General features: G+C 35.7%; 1 protein-coding gene across 1 annotated transcript in view; it reads left to right on the plus strand.

Moving 5' to 3' along the window:
- ZFC3H1 (zinc finger C3H1-type containing) overlaps nucleotides 1–22,593 on the plus strand; it is a 64,669-nt gene that overhangs the window by 20,663 nt on the left and 21,413 nt on the right. Inside the window, 16 exon segments of the mRNA XM_084878862.1 lie at nucleotides 1,442–1,640; nucleotides 2,438–2,661; nucleotides 4,780–4,903; nucleotides 6,805–6,902; nucleotides 8,221–8,430; nucleotides 8,629–8,793; nucleotides 9,944–10,081; nucleotides 11,406–11,527; nucleotides 11,930–12,079; nucleotides 17,169–17,343; nucleotides 18,356–18,487; nucleotides 18,838–19,377; nucleotides 19,464–19,573; nucleotides 21,034–21,165; nucleotides 21,270–21,391; nucleotides 22,320–22,421. Of these exon segments, the coding sequence (XP_084734988.1) occupies nucleotides 1,442–1,640; nucleotides 2,438–2,661; nucleotides 4,780–4,903; nucleotides 6,805–6,902; nucleotides 8,221–8,430; nucleotides 8,629–8,793; nucleotides 9,944–10,081; nucleotides 11,406–11,527; nucleotides 11,930–12,079; nucleotides 17,169–17,343; nucleotides 18,356–18,487; nucleotides 18,838–19,377; nucleotides 19,464–19,573; nucleotides 21,034–21,165; nucleotides 21,270–21,391; nucleotides 22,320–22,421 (2,743 nt within the window).

Here is a 22,593-nt window from a genome sequence, read left to right on the forward strand (position 1 = left end):
ATACCTTGGTTGCGGGCATATCCCCAGTAGGGGATGTGCAAGAGGCAGCTGATCGATGACTCTCATCGATGTTTCTGGCTCTCTATCTCTCTCCCTTCCTCTCTGTACAAAATCAATTAAAAAAAAAAAATCCTATATAATAAAAGGGTAATATGCAAATTAACCCTAACTGCGGAATGACTTGGAACTACCCGTCGCTATGATGCGCAATGACCACCTGGGGGCAAACACTCAACACAGGAGCTGCCCCTGCTGGTCAGTGTGCTTCCACAGGGGTAGTGCCGCTCGGGCAGAAGCCGGCTCATGACTGGCCAGTGCAGCGGCGGTGGCAGGAGCCTCTCCTGCCTCTGGCAGCAGTAAGGATATCTGACTAACGTCTTAGGCCCGCTCCCCTTGTGGAGCTAATAGTCGGACATCCCCCAAAAGCTCCTGGGGTGCCAGAGGGATTTCCACCTGCCGGCTTAGACCCGATTCTTCAGGGAACGGGCCGTCCCCTGAGGAGTCCCAGACTACAAGAAGCCTCAGGCCAGGCTGAGGGACCCCATGCCCCCTTACTGCACGACTTTTTGTGCACTGGGCCTCTAGTTTTAAATATTCAGATAAATATTTATAGGTTTAACACATGTAATGTTCAAATATAAGCAAGTCTTTACATATTTTTTCAACACTATACAATTATAAAATACATATATTTTTAAAGTTTACAACTTTGAATCTTGACTTTCAGTGTACCAGTTCTCCGTATTATTCACATAATGATCACTTTATTCTTCATTCCTTCTCTCCTGGATCCTAGATTGAATTTTTTTTTTTTAGTTCACTGGCTTCTAGATTTTTATTCTTTTTGTTTGGAAAGCCCAGTTAAATGCTAATCTCTAACCTTTAACTTTCCTTTTATATTTTAAGAATAATTTATTGATTATTAGAGAGAAGGGGAAGGAGGGATGGAGGGAGGGAGGGAGGGAGGGAGAGAGAGAGAGAGAGAGAGAGAGAGAGAGAGAAACATTGATTAGTGTAACGTTGATCCACTGCCTCCTGCATGCCCCCCTCCTGGGGATCAAGTCTGCAACCCGGGCATGTGCCCTTGATCAGGAATTGAACTGGCTGCCTCCTGATGCATATGACAGTGCCCAACCTACTGAGCTACATGGGCCAGGCCTTCTTTTTTTTTTTTTTTTTTTTTTTTTTGCATTATCCTGTTTCATCAGTTGTATCCTTTCTCTCTAACCCTACACATGAACACATATAAATTGATCTTCTATTTTTATTATAGGGACTAAATTAGGGTCTAGGGCTATGGTAAGTAATCTTGTTTTCTTTATTTATATTTGCATTTTAAATATTTCCTTACAACCAACATTAAATTTTGATCATATAAAAGATTTGACTTGGTGAAATGTTTAAATTTAAAAATTACAACTTTTTTTTTTTTTTTTTTAAGAAACTTGGAGAAGATGAAGAGGAACTATCTGAACTACAACTTCGTCTTTTAGCTCTGCAGTCAGCCAGTAAAAAATGGCAACAAAAAGAACAGCAGGTGATGAAAGAAAGCAAAGAAAAATTGACTAAGACGAAAACCGTACAGCAAAAAGTTAAAACCAGTACAAAAACACATTCGGCCAAAAAAGTTAGCACTACAGGTGATCATTTTTATTAAATTTTAAAAAATGGTTTTGTATGTCAGTATAGTGTCTAGATTTTAAATCAGAAAGTTTTGAGTATGAAGAATTATATGGCCTTGAATGGAGGACAATCCTATGTAAACAGAATTGAGGAATAGCTACATATATATACTCAGTGGCCAGATTATTATGATCTCTGAACGCATAATAATCTGGCCACTCAGTGTATTTGTATCTCAAATGGGTACCAAAAGTATTCTAGACTTTCGCTGGAGATCAACTACCTATTTGCCCTGAGCTTTCTATCAGCCAGTGCAAAGGGGAAAACTGATCAGGTGCACGATTTACAGTATCTTTGATATCAAATAAATGATGTACTCAAGAGAAGTACACTGAGTGGCCAGATTATTATACGTTCAGAGATAATAACCTGTTATGATCTCTGAACACATAATAATCCGGCCACACAATGTATAGCCTATATAATAAAAGGCTAATATGCATATTGTTCCCTTGACCAAGAATTCGACCAGCAGGCTGGCTGGCCAACCGCTTATGTCCCCTCCCCCCTGGCCAGGCTGGCTGGACCCCACCCATGCATGAATTTATGCACCAGGCCTCTAAAACACAAACACACACACACACATACACACACACACTGAGTGGCCAGATTATTATGTGTTCAGATCATAATCTGGCCACTCAGTGTATATATGACTTAATGAAAATTATTTTTACAGCTCTTGTTTTCTTTTATCCTTTAGAAAATTTTTAACTCTGATAGAGACTGATGTTTCTACCTTTTTCATTTAAAGCTAAACAAGCATTAAGGAAGCAGCAAACAAAGGCATGGAAAAAACTACAACAACAAAAAGAACAGGAAAGACTGAAAGAAGAGGAACTGCGGAAACAAGCTGAAGAAGAAGAAAGAAGGAAAAGAGAGGAAGAAATCAGAAAAATTCGAGATCTCTCCAATCAGGAAGAGCAGTACAATCGATTCATGAAATTGGTTGGTGGAAAGAGGCGGACAAGAAGTAAAGTAAGGAATGCAAGAATATGAAATCAAAGCACTATTCAAATTTAAGTGTCCTTACCATTTTATTGCATAGATTCGATCAAGTGAGAAACATAAAGTTCTTGTGCTTGATATAGCTTGTTATATAAATAATAGTTTTTGGTGAGAAGGAAAGGTAGGTTGTAATTGAAAATGAGTCTTTTATAGTTATAGATGTTGAAAATAGAAGAAATGAAAGACTAAAATCATGGTTAGCAAATCCTACATTTAGCTTTTTTATCATTTCTAGTTAAATGAAAGTAGGATTACTAAATTGTAGTGAGGACTTTTCTAAAATGGCCGCTACCTAAGTACAGGGCAGAATTTCATTGATTTTTTTTCATTATAGAGTTAGAAATGTGTCATGCTTAATTGGCAGACTACTTTAAAGAAAGTTAAATCATTATATAGTAATAGCCTTAGTGGATATTTATAATTTTTTTTAAATTTTTATTTTTATTGATTTCAGAGAGGAAGGGAGAAGGAGAAAAAGAGAGAGGGAGAAATATCAATGATGAGAGAGAATCATTAATTGGCTGCCTTCTGTACGCCCCGCCCCCTCTTGGGGATTGAGCACAAACCTAGGCATGTGCTCTGAGAATTAAACCCTGTGATCTCCTGGTTCATAGGTTGATGTTCAACCATTGAGCCACGCCAGCCGGGCACCTTAGTGGCTGTTTAGTTATTTGTGAGCCTTTAGTATAAATGAATCATTGACAATGACTGAATGACTAATTCTCTTTTATGGATGGTGTCAGGAAGTATATCAGAAATTTGATATTGATCTAGTGGTATGATCAGTGATAATTTTTAGAACTCTGAGCTTTGAGACTACACTTGTGAATATACTAAGAAGAATAGAGGTGCTATTAAGAGTAAGAGCTCTTCAATTCTAGGGAGTTCAGTATTTTCATTTTCTTAAGCAAGGAATTTGTAAATTTGAACTTCTAGAAAACACTGATAGAATCTTCATTTAGAGAAAAATATATTTGCACACTACTCCTATATGCATCTGTATAAGTTTTGCTAATTTTGTTTGTTATAACCATCTCTGTGAGTGACATTGTAAGAATAAAAAAAAAGAAAATATGCAAGTAGACCGAACAAGAGTTTCTAGTAACCTTTTTTGAAATAATCTAAATACAGTTTTGATATTACACTTGAATTTATTTAGTGTTTTTTTTTTTTTTCTTTTAATTCTCACCAGAGGACATGCTTGTCTTTGATTCTAGAGAGAGAGAAAATGAGAGGGAGAGAGGGAGGGAGGGAAGGAGGGAAGGAGGGAGAGAGAAACAAAGAAAGAGAGACAGAGAGAGAGAGAAACATCAATTGGTTGTCTCCTGTCCTTGCCCCAACTGGGGATTGAATCCCCAACCAAGGTATGTGCCCTGACTTGGGAATTGAACCTGTGATATTCCAACCAACTGAGCCACACCAGTCAGGGCTTTTCTAGTCTAGTTTTTTATACTGGGAAAGGCCATAAGTATTAAAGATTTTGGTTGTCATCTTATTTTATAGAGGAACTAAAGGCTGGTGCACAATATTCGGGCACTTGGTGGGGGGATGGGGGTGGGGGATAGGGGAGGCCTGGCCTATGCCTTCTTATAGTCTGGGAGCCCTTGGGGGATGTCTGACTAATGGGCCTAAGCCGTCAGTTGGACATCCTTAGTGCTGCTGTATTGGTGGGAGAGCCTCCTGCCACTGCTGCTGCAATCGCCAGTCATGAGCCCAGCTTCTGGCTGAGTGGCACGCCCCCTGGTGGTTAGTGCATGTCATAGCAACTGATTGTTCCACTGTTATGTTTATTTGCATATTAGCCTTTTATTATATAGGATAGATAATTAGTAGCTAAGCTAACTATGGAGGACTTCATTTTATTAAAATGTTTAGATAGTCCCTGAGAGCTTCCGTTTTTTACATGACAGTTATCAACTACCTGTCATGTACAATGAATTTCCCAAATCAGATGTGATAGGAAGCTCTAACTGGAGCACCATGAGTTTTGATACCGTTTCCTAGAAAATAATTATTAATTGTTTTATAATTTCTATTCTAAGAATAGATTAAGAAAATATTGTAAAATTAAATATCTTTTGTAATTAGTCTTCAGATCCCGACCTGAGACGATCCTTAGATAAGCAACCAACTGATAGTGGAGGAGGCATTTATCAGTATGATAACTATGAAGAAGTTGCTATGGATACAGATAGTGAAACCAGTTCTCCAGGTATGAGCTAAAACTCTTAATACATTTGTATATTCATAATTATTAAATAGAAAGTGGTCCTGAAACTGCTTAAAACCTTGAAAGAAATATAGTGAACGTGAAATTTGTTAGTAGATTGTTCAACCATAGGTGTTATTTAAATACTTTGAGAGCAAATTTCAAATGTGTAATATTAACCTTTATTTCCCATTGTTTCTTCTGGCTAGAATTTAAGTAGACAGTGTTTAAACTCTTAACTATTTGGTCTAAAAAGTGAAGATTTTAAAAACAGATGAGAATACTGCTTTATGAAAACAGGTGAACAAACCTTTGATCTTAAGAATCTTTATGTCCAAGATATTTTGAATTTTAGTCAAAAGGATCTTAGTTGCTTTTAAGGGTTCTTTTTTCCTCCTTCCAGTGATGTTACTTTGTAGGAATTAGGAGATGAATGGTGATACTAGAGGCATTTCAGGAAGGACTAGTTAGAACTGGTTGGGCTGTACCTCAATTAAATTACATATTCTAAGATGTGACTCTAACCTGGAGGGCTAGAGACTTGCTTTAGTTAATATTCAGGGGTGATGGGCTGTGAGATAGCTATTATCACTAATTAAAACACATGAAACTGAAGCAGACAACTAAATGCATTTGGCATTTAGAACTGGAATACTTATTTAAAAAATACCATATGATCAGTATATTTCTTCCTGTGGTTATATTTGTGAGACCAAATCAAACTAGAATCCTACTTTTACTGTGTCTAGACCAAAGACAAGGCAAAGTCTGATTTGGGTAATGTTTGTTTTTTTTAAAAAATATATTTTGATTTTTTACAGAGAGGAAGGGAGAGGGATAGAGAGTTAGAAACATCGATGAGAGAAGCATCGATCAGCTGCCTTCTGCACACTCCCTACTTGGAATGTGCCCACAACCAAGGTACATGCCCTTGACCGGAATCGAACCTGGGACCCTTGAAATCCGCAGGCCGATGCTCTATCCACTGAGCAAAATTGGTTAGGGCTTGGGTTTATTGTTTTTAGGCTCATCTTTGATAACCTTACATAATATGTTTTGATTTCATAATTTAGCTCTTCTTTGGTCAATCTTTCATTTTTTTATTTCTAGGTTCTTAGAGATGATTCCTAGTAATTCCCAAGTGTTGACAATATTAATAATACTCTGTATTACTATAAAATAATATTATGATCTGTACTTTTTTAAAGAATTTTATAAAAAGAATTATACAGAGGATGTATTTCTACTCTGTCAGATTTTAACTTTCAAATTCATTATAGATATTTTTAAGATGTAAAATGTTCTAACGGCCAGTGTATATCCCAATGGGCCACAAATCAACCCCATACAAATCATATGGGTAATGTCTATATTGACTTGTGAGACAGCTGGCACAAAGAAGAAACATCAGTCTTTCTCTAAGGTTGTATAATTATTGGGTAGTAAGAGTAGTTTGAATCTGCAATATTTTACTGAATCTTAAGAAACCATTTCCTTATTTCTAGTCCCATTTGCTTTCTACACAACTTAGTCAATTTCTTCACTTTTTTTGATCAACATGAAGGGAAGAATGGAGTCACCACATCGCTGTTTTTCTTTAGTTCGGGCACTTTGGCAATTTTGGGAATTTTTTGTTTTATTTCTTAAAAAGTATATTTGTAAAAAAATATATATATATGGTTTTAGCCCTTCCTGCTCTTCCCTGTTATCATCATTAGGTGAAAATTAGAACAAAGTGAAAGACTAACTTTTTGGTGATGTAAGGACAATTTTAAATAGGTGGAAGTGGTTTCTTGATTATTAAAGATTTTATTAGAGATTAAGAAAGTCTAATTCTCCAAATGTACATAAATTTATTAATGTAGAGGTATTTCTGTTATTAAACTCGTAAAAAAATTTTTCAGCTCCTTCACCAGTGCAACAACCATTCTTTGCTGAATGTACATTGGGGTATTTTTCTTCAGCACCATCTATTTCTTTGCCTCCACCACCTCAGGTTACTGTAAGTGAGAATTGATATTAGTTTTTAAAAAAACTTTGTTGCTTTGTATAATTTCTAATTTGTTTGAAAAACTGGCATGTAATTAATGAATGATTAGGTTTGAAGAGAGCTTTAAAAAAAAAATCAGAATTGTTTACCAAAATTAATTGGTATAAAATCTATGGACTGAGCAATTGATTATTCATTGGCAGGCTATACATTTGGTAATTTGTTCGAAAGAAAAACAGTAAGAATGTAGAGAAATCACAAAGTCAAAGTTATTTCTAGACTGAGAGCCTAGAGACCAAATTGAATCTTTGTCAATAGGCTAGAGAGAATCTTGCCATTTCACAGTTCCTAGGTAGACATCTGGTGTCCTAGGAAGTATAAGGTGAGGGAAATATAGAGCACAGAGTGAGAGAGAAAATATTTTTCTTTTTTCTTGAACTGTTTTAAATGCCAAGAATAATACTAAAAGGTATTTGAAGCAAAAATATATTTAAACTGGGGAATTTGGGAAAATTACTTTTTCTTTTTCTTTTTTCTTTTGATACTCTCTAAAAGGCCATTTCACAAGGATTTAAGAGGATAGTGGAGAGTCTTCCTAGCACTTCTCTCTCTCTCTCTCTCTCTCTCTCTCTCTCTCTCTCTCTCTCTCTCTCTCTGTTGATCCTCACCCAAGTATATTTTCCCATTGATATTATTGATTTTCAGAGAATTGAAAGGGGGAGGAGAGAGAAAGAGAGAGAGACAGACATTAATGGGATGAGAGAGACATCCTGCACGAGCCCTGACTGGGGCTGGGGATTGAACCTGCAACCCAGGTTGTGCCCTTGACCAGGAATAGAACCCGAGACTCTTAGGTCTGCAGGCAGCTTGATGCTCTAACCATTTAGCACCGTCTAGTGCCTGGCACTTATTTTTTAAGATACTCTGTACTATGTATTTTTCAGAATTCCTGGTTCCTAATTTTTAATTTTTATTTAAATATCATGGTTTTTCAGTATCTCTACTTGCTTTCAGGTAGTCATCTAGAGAGATAGACCTTGTAAAATTTTTATTCTTTAGATTGCTAAATAAAGATAAGAATAGGAACAGAAAAGTTTGTATAATTATCTTAAAGTTCAAATATTGATTTTATTTTTATTGCAAAAATTATACATTTAATGGCTGAATATTGAATTCTTGGATAGTTTTTGAGATTTACAAATACACTTATAGCTAAAATAATAACCTAAAGCTTACCTTTTTAATTTAATGATGCTTCACAGATAAATATTTGGAATTGGTAAAATTTGCATGGTGATTATTATTTCTTCTTTTTTTAAAAAATAACTAGTCTTTGCCACTTTTGAGCCAGCCTTATGTGGAAGGATTGTGTGTTTCTCTTGAACCTCTACCTCCTGTACCACCTTTACCACCTCTTCCACCTGAAGATCCAGAACAGCCGCCGAAACCACCTTTTGCAGATGAGGAAGAGGAGGAAGAAATGCTGCTTCGAGAGGAACTACTTAAATCTCTAGCAAATAAAAGAGCTTTTAAGCCAGAGGTAATTTAGATACTTGAACCGCTAGGTGGTGCTCATGAGCTTAAGTTTTTGGAAGCCCTACTCTTCTCTTGTTATTTGGAATTCATTGGGCTTTGATAAAGTAGGGATAAGTGTGGCACTAATTTGCTCAAGATTTTTAAAGACAACAGAAATTTCTTCTTTCTTTTAGTGTTTCATATCTGTCTCTCTTCAATTTAGGAAACATCCAGTAATAGTGACCCACCTTCACCTCCAGCTCTGAACAATTCACAGCCTGTGCCAAGAAGCAATCTGTCAATAGTCAGTATTAATACAGTATCTCAGCCTAGGATACAGAACCCAAAGTTTCACAGAGGACCTCGTCTTCCACGAACTGTGATCTCGGTAAAACAAACAAACAAAATATTTAATCCTACTATTATTCAAACAGCCTGTGAGAAATTTGTATGCAATTTCACTGTCTTGTTCCCTCCTCCTCATTTATTTATATATACATATGAAGTCAAATGTAAATATAAGTTTATTTTTTATGTATTAATAATGAAATGGGTTCATCATCTTCACGTGAAAAATGGTGGAGTTTATGGTAATGTTATGGGGAAAGCATTATTTTTATCAGAGTGGTATGCTTGCCTCAGTTTTTCTTCTTTATACATTGGTCCATTCAGGATTTTTTTTTTTAATATATTTTATTGATTTTGTACAGAGAGGAAGGGAGATAGTTAGAAACATCAGTGAGAGAGAGTCATCGATCAGCTGCCTCTTGCACACCTCCTACTGGGGATATGCCCGCAACCAAGGTACCTGCCCTTGACCGGAATCGAACCTGGGACCCTTCAGTCCCTAAGCCGACGCTCTGTCCATTGAGCCAAACCGGTTTCGGCTGTCTATTCTACTTAATTTTTAGCAAATTGTAATTTTTATTTTTCCTGTCTTGGTTTATACTTTGTTCATATTTTTCCAATTAATGACTGTACTGTAATGTAAGAATTTATGATGTTGATTAAGGAGATGGAAATGACAATTTTTTCTGCCTTGTTTTCTAATGGCTTTTAAGTAAAATGGACAAAGCCAAACTGCAATCTTGCCTCTGTTAAGTAAACCACAGTTAGCCTCTTACCCTCTATATTATAACTGCAAAAGCCAAAATATTTTAAAAATAATTATTTATAATTATTAATTTTTATCTCGGTTGTAAGAGTTAATTTAAAGATGGCATTATGGTTCTTTATAGAAACTGGAGAAAATAAAACTTAATGAAGAAGGTGATCATAGTAGTGTTTTTAAAGCCTGAGAATATAGAATATTGTATGTTTTTGGCAGGTAACCAGTATTGCTAGAGTGGGACAAAGTCAGTTTTGCAGTGTAACTAGAAGGAACCATAGTCTGTCTACTTGGAGCCCATTATTTTTATGGATTGAAATTTGAGGAGGTTAAGTGACTTGTTCAAGACCATGCAGCTAATTGTGGTAGAGCCACGAACAGGATAGAGATACTTTTGTCATCAAGGGTAGCAAATATATTGTCTTTGCAGCTTCCAAAGCATAAATCAGTGGTTGTAACATTGAATGATTCAGATGACAGTGAATCTGATGGAGAGGCTTCCAAATCAACAAATAGTGTTTTTGGTGGATTGGAGTCCATGATCAAAGAAGCAAGACGAACTGCTGAGGTGAGTGCAATAATGAAAGATAAAAAGAAAGATAACTTATTGACAATCATTAAAGTATATTCCAGTCCCCCCTCCCCGGAAAATTAGACCTCCTAGAGGCATTGATTTTTATTTTATTATTATTATTTTTTATATATATTTTATCGATTTTTTACAGAGAGGAAGGGAGATAGACCAGCTGCCTCTTGCATATCCCCTACCGGGGATGTGCCCACAACCAATGTACATGCCCTTGACCGGAATCGAACCTGGGACCTTTCAGTCCACAGACTGACGCTCTACCACTGAGCCAAACCGGCTTCGGCGAGGCATTGATTTTTAATATATTAACTTGTGGATATATTTTATTTGTTTGGACTTTATATAATACTAGAAGCCCAAGGCACAAAATTCGAGCAAAGAGGCTTGGCCCTTGAGCTCTGGCTTTGTCTGGAAGGTTGTTTGGCTGTCTGGTCTGATTAGCATATTATGCCTTTACTATTATAGATAATGAAGCATGTATACATTTAGATAGATTTAGCTATTGATCCCCTTTATTTTTATTTCTGCTTGTCCTGTTTTCAGAATAGTGGATAATTGTCTTCTGTACTAAGGATACTTACTGTTTTGAAATTGTGTTACATTACCAGAAAATAGTTTTTATTGAAGTGTATAATCTAAGTGCAACTGTTTATTTTTATTTTTTTTATTGATTTTTTACAGAGAGGAAGAGAGAGGGATAGAGAGTTAGAAACATCGATGAGAGAGAATCATTGATCAGCTGCCTCTTGCACACCCCCTACTGGGGATATGCCCGCAACTAAGGTTCATGCCCTTGACCGGAATCGAACCTGGGACCTTGCAGTCCGCAGGCCGACGCTCTATTCACTGAGCCAAACTGGTTTCGGCTAAGTGCATCTTTTATCCCTATTCTTAATGCAGCAGTTGTTTGGATATGATATAGTTTAGTTATTTTCAAACTGTAGGCCTTGATTACTTAGTATATTATGTAATTAGTTTAGTGGTTAACAACCAGCTAGGGGAGGGCTAAGTGAGTAAAGAGGGTCAAAGATATATGATAAGGAAAGGAACTAGACTTTTAAGTGATGAGCACTAAATAGAGAATGCAGATGTTGAATTTTAATGTATATCTGAAAATTGTGTGTTATGAAGCAATGTTACTTAAATAAATTTAATTTATAAAAGGAATATAAAATAGTAAAGATAGTCACTTATTTCTTAATATATAAATATAAATGCACACTAGGTTGCAATGTAAAATATATATATCTTAGTATGAGATATGTGAAGGTTATTGATCTGGTTGATTTCAAATGTTTTCTAGCAAGCTTCAAAACCGAAGGTACCTCCAAAATCTGAAAAAGAAAATGATCCCTTGCGAACACCTGAATCTTTGCCTGAAGAAAAGAAGATCGAATATCGATTGTTAAAGGAAGAGATTGCCAAGTAAGTGGCATTTTATGTAACTAGCTTTAAAGATACGTGCAATTTTGCTAACTAAGTCTGTATATATTTTATTGGCATTGGTGAATAGTGCATGGTTTTATTCAAGATGCAGAGTTAATATTTTTACAACTCACACAGGAGGGGGAGCCAGATGATCATCTGTAGACTTGACTTTAGTGATGCACTGAGATCAAAATAGCTTAGAGAACAAGAAAAGCTAATATAAGGGAGAGTTACACTCTCTGCTTTGAAAACCATCTTGGGTCATGCATATTGGTCATCATTGTTATTAGTCAATATGACTAATACTTTTTAGTTTATATTATGAAATAGAATGCATCTCTAAAGAAAAATAATTTCCATTTATTCTTTGGTATAATTCACCTGTCTTTATTATTTTAGTCGGGAAAAACAGCGTTTGATTAAATCAGATCAAATGAAGACAAGTTCATCATCTCCAGCAAACTCTGATGTGGAAATTGATGGAATTGGCAGAATAGCAATGGTTACTAAGCAGGTTTCAGATGCAGAAGCAAAACTTAAAAAACAGAGGTGAGCCTCATTATCTGATTAAATACTGCATGCATCTAATTCTCATGTTAGAGGGATATCTTTTTGTTGTGTATGTTAATACTAAATACACTATATGATAACAATTTTTTTTTTTTTTTAATACGGTATATATATTTTTATTGACTTCAGAAAGGGAGAGGGAGAGAGAGAGAAACATCACTGATGAGAGAGAATCATTGATTGGCTGCCTCCTGCACACCTCCTACTGGAGATCGAGCCCACAACTCAGGCATGTGCCCTTGACTGAAATTGAACCCGGGACCCTTCAGTTTGCAGGCTGACGCTCTATCCACTGAGCCAAACCAACTGGGGCTATAAATTCTTTTATACTTGGTAGAATTTTATAAGGTTATCATTTGGTGAATTATATATTTACCTAAATTAATAGTATTAATATTTAAATAAAAATACCAAGGCTTCAAAGGAGTTTGTCCCTTCAGATTTATACATGGTTTATTTGGAATTTTCTTTAAAATTTATGGCATTATTTTTGAAATACATTCTTTAGAGGCATATTTTTATTGTTAGAAATGGACTTGATTGTTGGAAATAGTCATTATCTAGTTTGTTCAATAAGACACATGGACAAATCTTGTGTTGTAAACTGTGAATATAAAGTTAAGGATTATAAACCTCTTGCATGTTCCCTGAGGCTACTGTATGGTTCAAGAGGTGTTTCAGAATTTTAAGAATATGTGTAAAACCTCACAAGTTGAATATGTTGAATGATAGAATGTATTTGAATACATTGCCATATTTTGGGATTATTTATTTTATGTGGGTATAATTGACAGGTAACAGTTTCAAGTATACAACGTACGTAATGGTTTGATATTTGTATGTATTGTGAAATGATCATCACAGTAAGTCTAGTTAACATTCATCATCATATGTAGTTACAAAATTTTTGTCTTGTGATGAGGACCAGCAGTATATACTTGATAAAAATAATTATGTCATTTATGGATAGACATTTTTTCCCACTCCAGACACCCTGATATCATTAGCTGATGGAGAATAAAATGGTTTTAGATAACATCAACATTTCTGAGCTTTGTTCTGCTACTCAGTCCTCTTTTAGATTTAAAAATAATGCGTTTAAAAATATAAGGTTCTGTGCAAAGATGGTGAGACTTTCTCTGTCCTGTTTTTATAATTTGCTAACCAGTTCTTAAAATTTAAATCTTATTTTTTTCTGAATCTGTACTGTTGAGAGAATTACAGATGTTCCCCTCTTTGCTCCCCCAATCACCAGGTTCCTGTCATGCCCCTGTTCTTAACCACCCTATTGTCTGGGTCCATGGGTAATGCATATGTGCATATAAGTTATTTGGTTAATCTCTTTCTGCCCACCTTCCAGTCTGTTCTATGTTTCCATACCTCTGGTTCTGGTTTACTCATCAGTTTATTTTGTTCATTAGTTTTCTTGTTTATTTTTGCTTTTAGATTCATTTGCTGATAGGTGTGTATTTATTGCCATTTTATTGCTCTTTTTAATAATCTTTATTTTCTTCTTAAAGAATACTCTTCAACATTTCATGTGATACTAGTAGTTTGTTGTTGGTGAGCTCCTTTAGCTTTTTATTTTTTTATTTTTGTGTCTGTGAAGCTCTTTATCTGACCTTCAATTCTAAATGATAGCTTTTCTGGGTAGAGTAATCTTGGTTATAGGTCCTTGCTTTTAATAACTTTTAATATTTCTTGCCACTCCCTTTTGGCCTGCAAAGTTTCTGTTGAGAAATCAGCTGACAGTTGTATGAGAACTCTCTTGTACATAACTGTTTTTCTCTTGCTACTTTTTTTTTTAATAACATTTTTTTTTTTTTTTAATATATTTTATTGATTTTGGACAGAGAGGAAGGGAGAGAGAGAGTTAGAAACATCAATGAGAGAGAGTCATTGATCAGCTGCCTCTTGCACAGCCCCCACTGGGGATATGCCCGCAACCAAGGTACCTGCCCTTGACCGGAATCGAACCTGGGACCTTTCAGTCCCCAAGCCGACGCTCTATCCACTGAGCCAAACCGGTTTCGGCTCTCTTGCTACTTTTAATATTCTTTTTGTCTTTATCCTTTGGCATTTTAATTATGATGTGACTTGGTGTGGACCTCTTTGGGTTCCTCTTGTTTGAGACTTTGTGCTTCCTGGATTTGTAAGTCAATTTTTTTTTGCCAGATAGAGGGGGACTTTTCTGTCATTATTTTTTCAAATAGGTTTTTAATTTCTTGCTCCCTCTCTTCTTCCAGCACCCCATAATACAAATGTTGGTACACTGAAGTTGTCCCAGAAGCTCCTTACACTATCTTCATGTTTTGGGATTCTTTTTTCTTTTTGATCTTCTGATTGGGTGTTTTTTGCTTCCTTATAGTCCAAATCGCTGATTTGATTCTCAGCATTCTTTAGGCTGCTGTTGATTCCCTGTAAATTATTCTTCGTTTCCATTAGTATATCCTTCATTTCTGACTGGTCCTTTTTTATGCCTTTGATGTCCTCATTAAGATATCTGAAATTCTCACTAAGTCCCTTGAAACTCTCATTCAGCTCTTTAATCATCCTTATTCTGAGGGTCTCAATTTCTTGTAGGTTTCTAGAAGATTCTTGAGTAACCTTACAACCGTGGTTTTGAACTCTATATCTAGTAGTTTGCTTTCCTCAATTTCTTTTATTTGTGACCTGTTTCTTTGTCTCCACATTTTGGCTGCTTCCCAGTGTTGATAGAGTGGCTTTGTGTGTTACATGTCCTATAGGGTCCAGTGGCTCAGCCTCCCTAATTACCTGAGTTGGACACTTTTGGTTCACCCCTTTGTGGGCTGTGTGCACAATCTTGTTGTAGTTAAGCCTTGATTGCAGTCAAATTGACCAATTGGCTGTGAGAACCAGTTGTGTCTGCAATGGGAGAACTTCTGTGCTAGAGACATCCTTATGGGGCCAGACTTGCTTCAATGGGGCTTTGGTGCTCATTGAGTCTGCCCCCTGAGTGTGTCTCTTATGGATGTGAAGAGTTGTAGTCTGGATGGTCTCACTCTGACCACTGGGTACACTGGTTCTTGGATCTCCAAGGAGGTGTAAGGTCAGCCACTGCCTGAGGCCACCCAGCAGGAGCTACAGAGAGATCTGTAGATTCCTCCTCTTTGTTTGGGGTTTGGAGGTGCCCAGATGAGGCCCAACTGTGAAGCAATGTAAGCTGCTGTTGAGCCTTAGGTCTTTTGGAAACTCTGGAGCTCTCTGACCCAGCTGCAATTTGTTAAGTTTTAGATTGCAAAAGGCCAGGCCATTCATATGCAAAAGCCTCTGCTCACAGCTTGGGTGGGGTTGTAAATTGGGTGGGGTGAGATCTCAGGGAATCATCAGGGCAGAGCAAACAGCAGTGGCTGACTGACTGCCCCGAAGAGGTCCCTGGGTCTCTGTATTTTGCAGCACTGTGGAGGAACAATGATTGCTGCAAGCACCTCTGAGAGTATGCTGCCCTTGTGTTCCGGCCTGATGCCAGATGGTCCAGTTTCTTCCTATATGAGCTGGGTCCCTGGAGTCTCTCCCAGAACTGGAGTTCACAGCAGTTGGTTGCTTCTATCTCTCTCCTGATTGAAAAAGACAACAGCGTACCCAGTTGCTAGCCTGTTTTTGAGCGCCTCTAAACTCCGCACTTCTGCACATCTGCACATCTGCAACTCCTCCCAGTGTCAGTTTACTTCTCTCTTCCCTTCTACCGTGGGTAGTTGTATAACTTCCACTCAGCCAGCCTTCCTGAGGTTCTGGATGATTTCTGTTTTGTCTTTTAGTTGTAGGTTTGATGTGGTTGTGCAAGGCAGCAAGTTCAGGTGTTTACCTATGTTGCCATCTTGGTTCTTCCTCTTTATTTTTTTAATCAGAAAAAAAAAAGTAATTTGGAGTGTTTTTACAAGGTAACACATATAGGTCAAGGAGATAGTGACTATGTAAGTTTTTATATTAAGTATATAATACTATTATCTTTTTAATTTCTGAACAAGATATTGGATGCTAAGTATTTTGAACAAAATAAAATACTTTAAAACAGTCTTTTTGCAAATGCGTCTTCAGTTTTAAATGATATTCGTCTGAGGTACTATATATTATTACTTCTAGGATGTGCCATTATTTTATACATTACTAAGAAAGACAACATGCTGTTAGCTGAACTAAGATATGCCATAATGTTGAGACACATCCTGGTTTTAGAAATCTGAAATGTGCTCTATAGATGAAATAATTGTAATGACCGTAATTTTATAAAATTATCAATGAGAAGTATTGTGTTTGTTTTAAAAGTTTGAGGTTAAGCTAAATTTATTTAGATTTGTATTTCTTTAATAACTTAACAAATGAAAAGGTTTTTAAAAATTCTTTGTTTTTCTACTTGCTATTCTTTCTATCACATTTCTGTCTTTATGATTAATTCTAGATGACAGTCATTTGTTGTGACTGTTGAAATATGGTGTCTTCTGGGAAGAATGCCTCATATTTTTTAACCATATGTATAGTAGTTGAAAAGATGAAAGTTTATACCCATAAATTTACCTTTTGTCTTGTTTTACTTCTTAGTTCCAAACTTTTATCTGTATATTTTTTAAAAATTATATTTCCTTTTCACCTTCATGCTTGCTTTAGATAAAATGAATTAGAGATTTATAAGTTAAACGTGCTTGATTATATTTATTAGGTGTTTGTTTGTTTATTAGCATTATATATGAAGTTAAACAGAACATTCTGCTTAACTCCTCATTTTTCAGAAGTTATATGGGGTCAGAATCAGCCAACATTAAACCTTTACTATTAACTTTTCAACTATAATTCACATTAACTTAGATTTAAATGATTTTTTTTAAAAAAAGATCAGACCTATAGTTACTTTTATAAAATGTAACTGCCTATTTAAATACCTGTATGATTGATGAGTATAAAAATATTATATTAATTTTTTTAAACTCTCACCTGTATATCATAAATAAATATTTAAAAATGAGCTACTGCTTTGTAATTTTTATTCTGATGGTGTTTAATCCACTAGTTTAGAAAAATACTAATGAGGATTTTGTTACTTTTAAATTAGGATTCTCTTGATGAAAGATGAATCTGTTTTAAAGCATCTAGTACAGCAAGAAGCTAAGAAGAAAGAATCTGTTCGAAATGCTGAAACAAAGATTGCCAAACTTACAGAACAGCTTCAAGCAACAGAGAAATTTCTCAACGTCAACAGAATATTTTTGAAGAAGCTTCAGGAACAAGTAATGTTCTTTGTTTTTAAATTAAAATATTGTAGCCTCAGGTTTACAACCCATTTTTTTATGGGCCAATTAAAAAAAATATATATTTTATTGATTTTTTACAGAGAGGAAGAGAGAGGAATAGAGAGTTAGAAACATACTAGATGAGAGAGAACCATCGATCAGCTGCCTCTTGCACATCCCCCACTTGGGATGTGCCTGCAACCAAGGTATATGCCCTTGACTAGAATCGAACCCGGGACCTTTCAGTCCGCAGGCTGACGCTCTATCCACTGAGCCAAACCTTTCTTGGCTATGGGCCAATTTTTTTTTTTCTTTTACATTTTTTTATTAAATTATTATCTGTGTACATATTTTAACATTGTCCTCCCCCCCAAACATACCCTCCCTCCCCAGAGTTTTGTGTCCATTGGTTGTACTTATATGCATGTATACAAGTCCTTCGGTTGATCTATTATCTCCCCCAGATCTCCCTACCCTCCCTGCTGTAATTTGACAGTCTGCTTGTTGCTTTATTGTCTCTATATCTATCTTTTGGTTCATCAGTTTATAATGTTCATAAATTATTCATAAATGAGTGAGGTCATGTGGTGTTTCTCTTTCATTGACTGGCTTATTTCACTCAGTATGATGTTCTCCAATTCCATCCAGATTGCTGCAAAGGATGAGAATTCCTTCTTTTTTATGGCAGCATAGTACTCCATTCTGTAGATGTACCAAAGTTTTTTGATCCAATCATCTGCTGACGGGCACCTAGGCTGTTTCCAAATTCTAGCTATTGTAGATAGTGCTGCTATGAACATAGGGGTGCATATATCCTTTCTGATTGGTGTTTCTAGTTTCTTGGGATATATTCCTAGGTGGGCCAAATTTTTAATAAAACAATGTTCTCCTTTGAGACATAATATTGGAATATTTATATTTTCAGTTGAATACTCTGCTGTGTTAAAAATAAGTTATTTTCTCTTCTAATGTTCACATTTACATTTTTAGAATTATCCTTTATTTTCAGATTCACAAAGTGCAACAACGTGTTACAATTAAAAAAGCTTTGACTCTAAAGTATGGAGAAGAGTTTGCTCGGGCAAAGGCAGTGGCTAGTAAAGAAATAGGAAAACGAAAACTGGAACAAGATCGCTTTGGAGTAAGTTGTTTATAGAAATACTTTATTTTTGGAAAGCAGGAAGTTTTTATGATAGTTTTGAGGGCAAGCAATAGATAAAATAATTCATTCCTGCATATTCAAATAGAATAAGATTAAAGCTTTGTTTTCAAATGACATCCATGTTTTTGTAACCTTGTTTATTTTGCCTTTACTTTGTTTTGTTTTTTGTTTTATAGATTAGCTAGCAAAATTGTTGGAGACTTGTAAAACTGTTTTATGCTTGTTATCTAGTTTTATAATGTTGGCATTGTATGTGGGCATAGCACAGTTACCAGAATTGTTTATAAAATCATAGCGATATAAAATATTTATATCATTTTCTCCCCCAGCCAAACAAAATGATGAGACTGGACAGTTCTCCAGTATCAAGTCCAAGAAAGCATTCAGCAGAACTAATTGCTATGGAAAAAAGACGATTACAGAAGCTAGAATATGAATATGCTCTGAAAATTCAAAAACTGAAAGAAGCTCGGGCCCGTAAAGCAAAGGAACAACAAAATATCGCTCCAGTTGTGGAAGAGGAACCTGAATTTTCTTTACCTCAACCCTCACTTCACGATCTGACTCAAGATAAATTGAGTTTGGACACTGAGGAAAATGATGTTGATGATGAGATTTTGTCTGGGTCGAACAGGGAACGAAGAAGATCTTTCTTAGAATCCAATTCTTTTACTAAACCTAACCTCAAGCACACTGATACACCTAACAAAGAATGCGTAAACAAAGCTAAGAACATGGTAGAAAAACCAGAACTTTTTCTAGGGCTAAAAATTGGTGAATTGCAAAAACTATATTCAAAAGCTGACAGCTTAAAACAATTGATTTTAAAAACCACAACAGGCATTACAGGAAAAGTTTTGTGTGGTCAGGTAATAGAACATTTCAAATTCTTTAAAAATATATAGAATTCACCCTAGCCTTATTTGCTCTATGAAGTTATTGTTTTCTTTTGCAGGAGATTTCTGTGGATGTAGATTTTATGACAGCACAGAATAAAACAACAGAAGTGAAGCCTTGTCCTTTTAGTCCCTACCACAGCCCTCTTCTGGCTTTTAAGTCATACAGGTATAAAAGAAAGACTCAGTAAACTTCAGTTTCAGGATTACTCCTGTTTTTTATATCAACTTTGAATATTCGATGATAATGAAAAAAGAAATTGAATCATGGTCACTGAAAATGAATTTGCTCTTTTAGGGAAAGTAAAAATTAAGTGTCTTGTCATACACCACAAATCATATCAGGAAGTAAGGGTTAGCTCACACTTGGGTTTATTAACTATTATCAGATTCTGATTTTAAAAAAATATATATATTTTATTGATTTTTTTACAGAGAGGAAGGGAGAGAGAGAGAAAGCTAGAAACGTCGATGAGAGAGAAACACCGACCAGCTGCCTCCTGCACACTCCCTACCGGGGATGTGCCCGCAACCAACGTACATGCCCTTGACCAGAATTGAACCTGAGACCTTTCAGTCCAGAGACCGATGCTCTACCGCTGAGCCAAACAGGTTTCGGCTCAGATTCTGATTTCTTGCTACTGGTAGAATTGTGAATTCTTGATTATTGCCTGATAGAGATTTTAGAGAGGGGGGGGGGGGGGAATAACGAGTCCTACAAGAATTTTTAATTTTACTGTTACCATGTGTAAGGAATGCATTGGCCAGCTCTCATAAAGTTGATTTAGGTATTCTCAGATGATTAATTTTGTGGGAGGTTGTATTTGTCTTAAAAACTTCTACAAGTTGTGAGCTTGTTAAATGGGTATGATTCAATTGTAAAATTGTAAAGCACCTACTAAGTAGTATAGATTTTTTCCCTAGTTTTTTGTTGGCTGGTGATGTGTGTAAGAAATACCAGCATTATGTAGTATTTTATTTTTTATTTTTTTAAATATATTTTATTGATGTTTTACAGAGAGGAAGGAAGAGGGATAGAGAGCCAGAAACATTGATGAGAGAGAAACATCGACCAGCTGCCTCCTGCATACCCCCCATCGGGGATATGCCCGCAACCAATGTACATGCCCTTGACCAGAATCGAACCTTGGACCCCTCAGTCCGCAGACCGAGGCTCTATCCACTGAGCCAAACCGGTTTCGGCATGTAGTATTTTATTATGTGATGTGAAAACACTACTTAAAATAAAGAATTTCTGTTTTCTATTTCAGGCCTTTTATGTTCTGGGTATAAAAGTAGTTTGGCCCTATCACTTTATATTCTGAGGGTAGAGGTTTGCTATTAAGTAATTAACCCTTTGCACTCCGAACCATTCTGGACATTGGCTACCAGCTACTCGACGCTAATGGCGGAAATGTGTGTTGAATTAACTCAGTTCCCTGTAATCACTAATAAACTGCAATGTCCCCTGAGAGGGGACATCCGAGTGATATGCTAGAATTCCGATGTCCCCTGAGAGGGGACAGCGGAGTGCAAAGGGTTAAGTATAGAAATTTTAGTTGGGAAGGAAAAATGAAAGCTTTTCTAGGTTATGTTTATGAAGCATAATATGTCCATCTCTCTTCTTAGATTTAGTCCATACTATCGAACTAAGGAGAAACTTCCCCTAAGCTCAGTATCATACAGTAATATGATTGAACCGGATCAGTGTTTCTGCCGTTTTGATTTAACAGGAACCTGTAATGATGACGATTGTCAGTGGTGAGTAGTTTTAATATGTGAACATTTTATAATCTAAAAGACAGTTGTGGTTATTTGGGTTTTGATATGTACATGATTATCTTTTCTGTGTTATTTTATTTTAGGCAGCATACACAAGACTATACGCTTAGCCGAAAACAGCTATTCCAGGACATTCTGTCATATAATCTGTCTTTGATTGGTTGTTCAGAGATAAGCACTGATGAAGAAATTGCTGCTGCAGCAGGTTATTAAAGACCTCTTCTTGTTCCCCAAGGGAAAATTTGAATTTAGGCAATTTAAAAATGTAATATTCAGTTTTTTTTTGACATCTTTTAATTGCTGTCATGATTCAGTATATTGATCTATGACACTTTATCTAGTTCTTCTCTGTCCAATACAGTAGTCACTAGCCACATGTTGCTATTCAAATCTAAATTAAAATGCCCTCTATCAAATCACACTAGCCACATTTCAGTGCCCAATAGCCACTATTGAGTTAAATAGCTCAGTGGTGGTCAGTGCTTACCAGTAGGGCAGTGCAAGATATAAACCTTTCTATCACTGCAGAAAGTCATTAGGATAGAACTCATCTAAACAGTTTAGTTTATTTGGAAGAATATATAAACATTTGTATGGAAATTTTAGTAATGATTTTAAAATAAAGCTCTTTTTATTATATTTTTCAAAAATAAAGGGAAGTTGGAAGTTAAGAAAGATGTTTATAGTTTCAGATTCTACAATGAGATAAAAAGGACTTTGTACACTTTGATATTGTCAAAAGCATAGGTATTGTCAGACATTATGAGTAAATGTTAAATTTTTCCCTAGATTTAGTGCCAGATATTAAGTTTATTAAATTGTTATCACAACCAAAGTGATTGTAAAGTCACTGAATCTAATCATTCCCTATTTAGGACTTTAATTTTCACTTCTGTAGTTTGTTTCAAGAAATACATATTTTTTTTTCAGATAAAATTGGAATGCATAATGTGGTAAAATTTGCATAGTAATTAAGATGTGGTCCTTGCCCTCTAGAAGCTGTGTTTTCGATTACTACCATATACTTCTCTTTAATTCTTAAACTGTTCTTCACTTCATACTCTTTAATTAGCCTCTTCTCTGAAATCATGTTTTTTATACTTTTTATGATAATATCATTGGTCTAATTTCAGAAAAATATGTTGAGAAACTTTTTGGAGTAAACAAAGATCGAATGTCAATGGACCAGATGGCGGTTCTTCTTGTTAGCAATATCAATGAAAGTAAAGGCCATAGTGAGTATATATGTCTCCCCCTCTCACAGAAGGATATTGTAGTGTCTATGACAGCAAAATTTCTGGCATTATGTTCTCATTATAAAAAAATTATATTAGGTGTCCCAAAAAATGCATACACACACTTTGAATAATTATAAAGGCATTATTTTAAAAATATATTTCATTTTCA

The sequence above is a fragment of the Pipistrellus hanaki genome (genome assembly GCF_964339955.1).
Source record: "Pipistrellus hanaki genome assembly, chromosome: 3".
Taxonomy (NCBI): domain Eukaryota; kingdom Metazoa; phylum Chordata; class Mammalia; order Chiroptera; family Vespertilionidae; genus Pipistrellus; species Pipistrellus hanaki.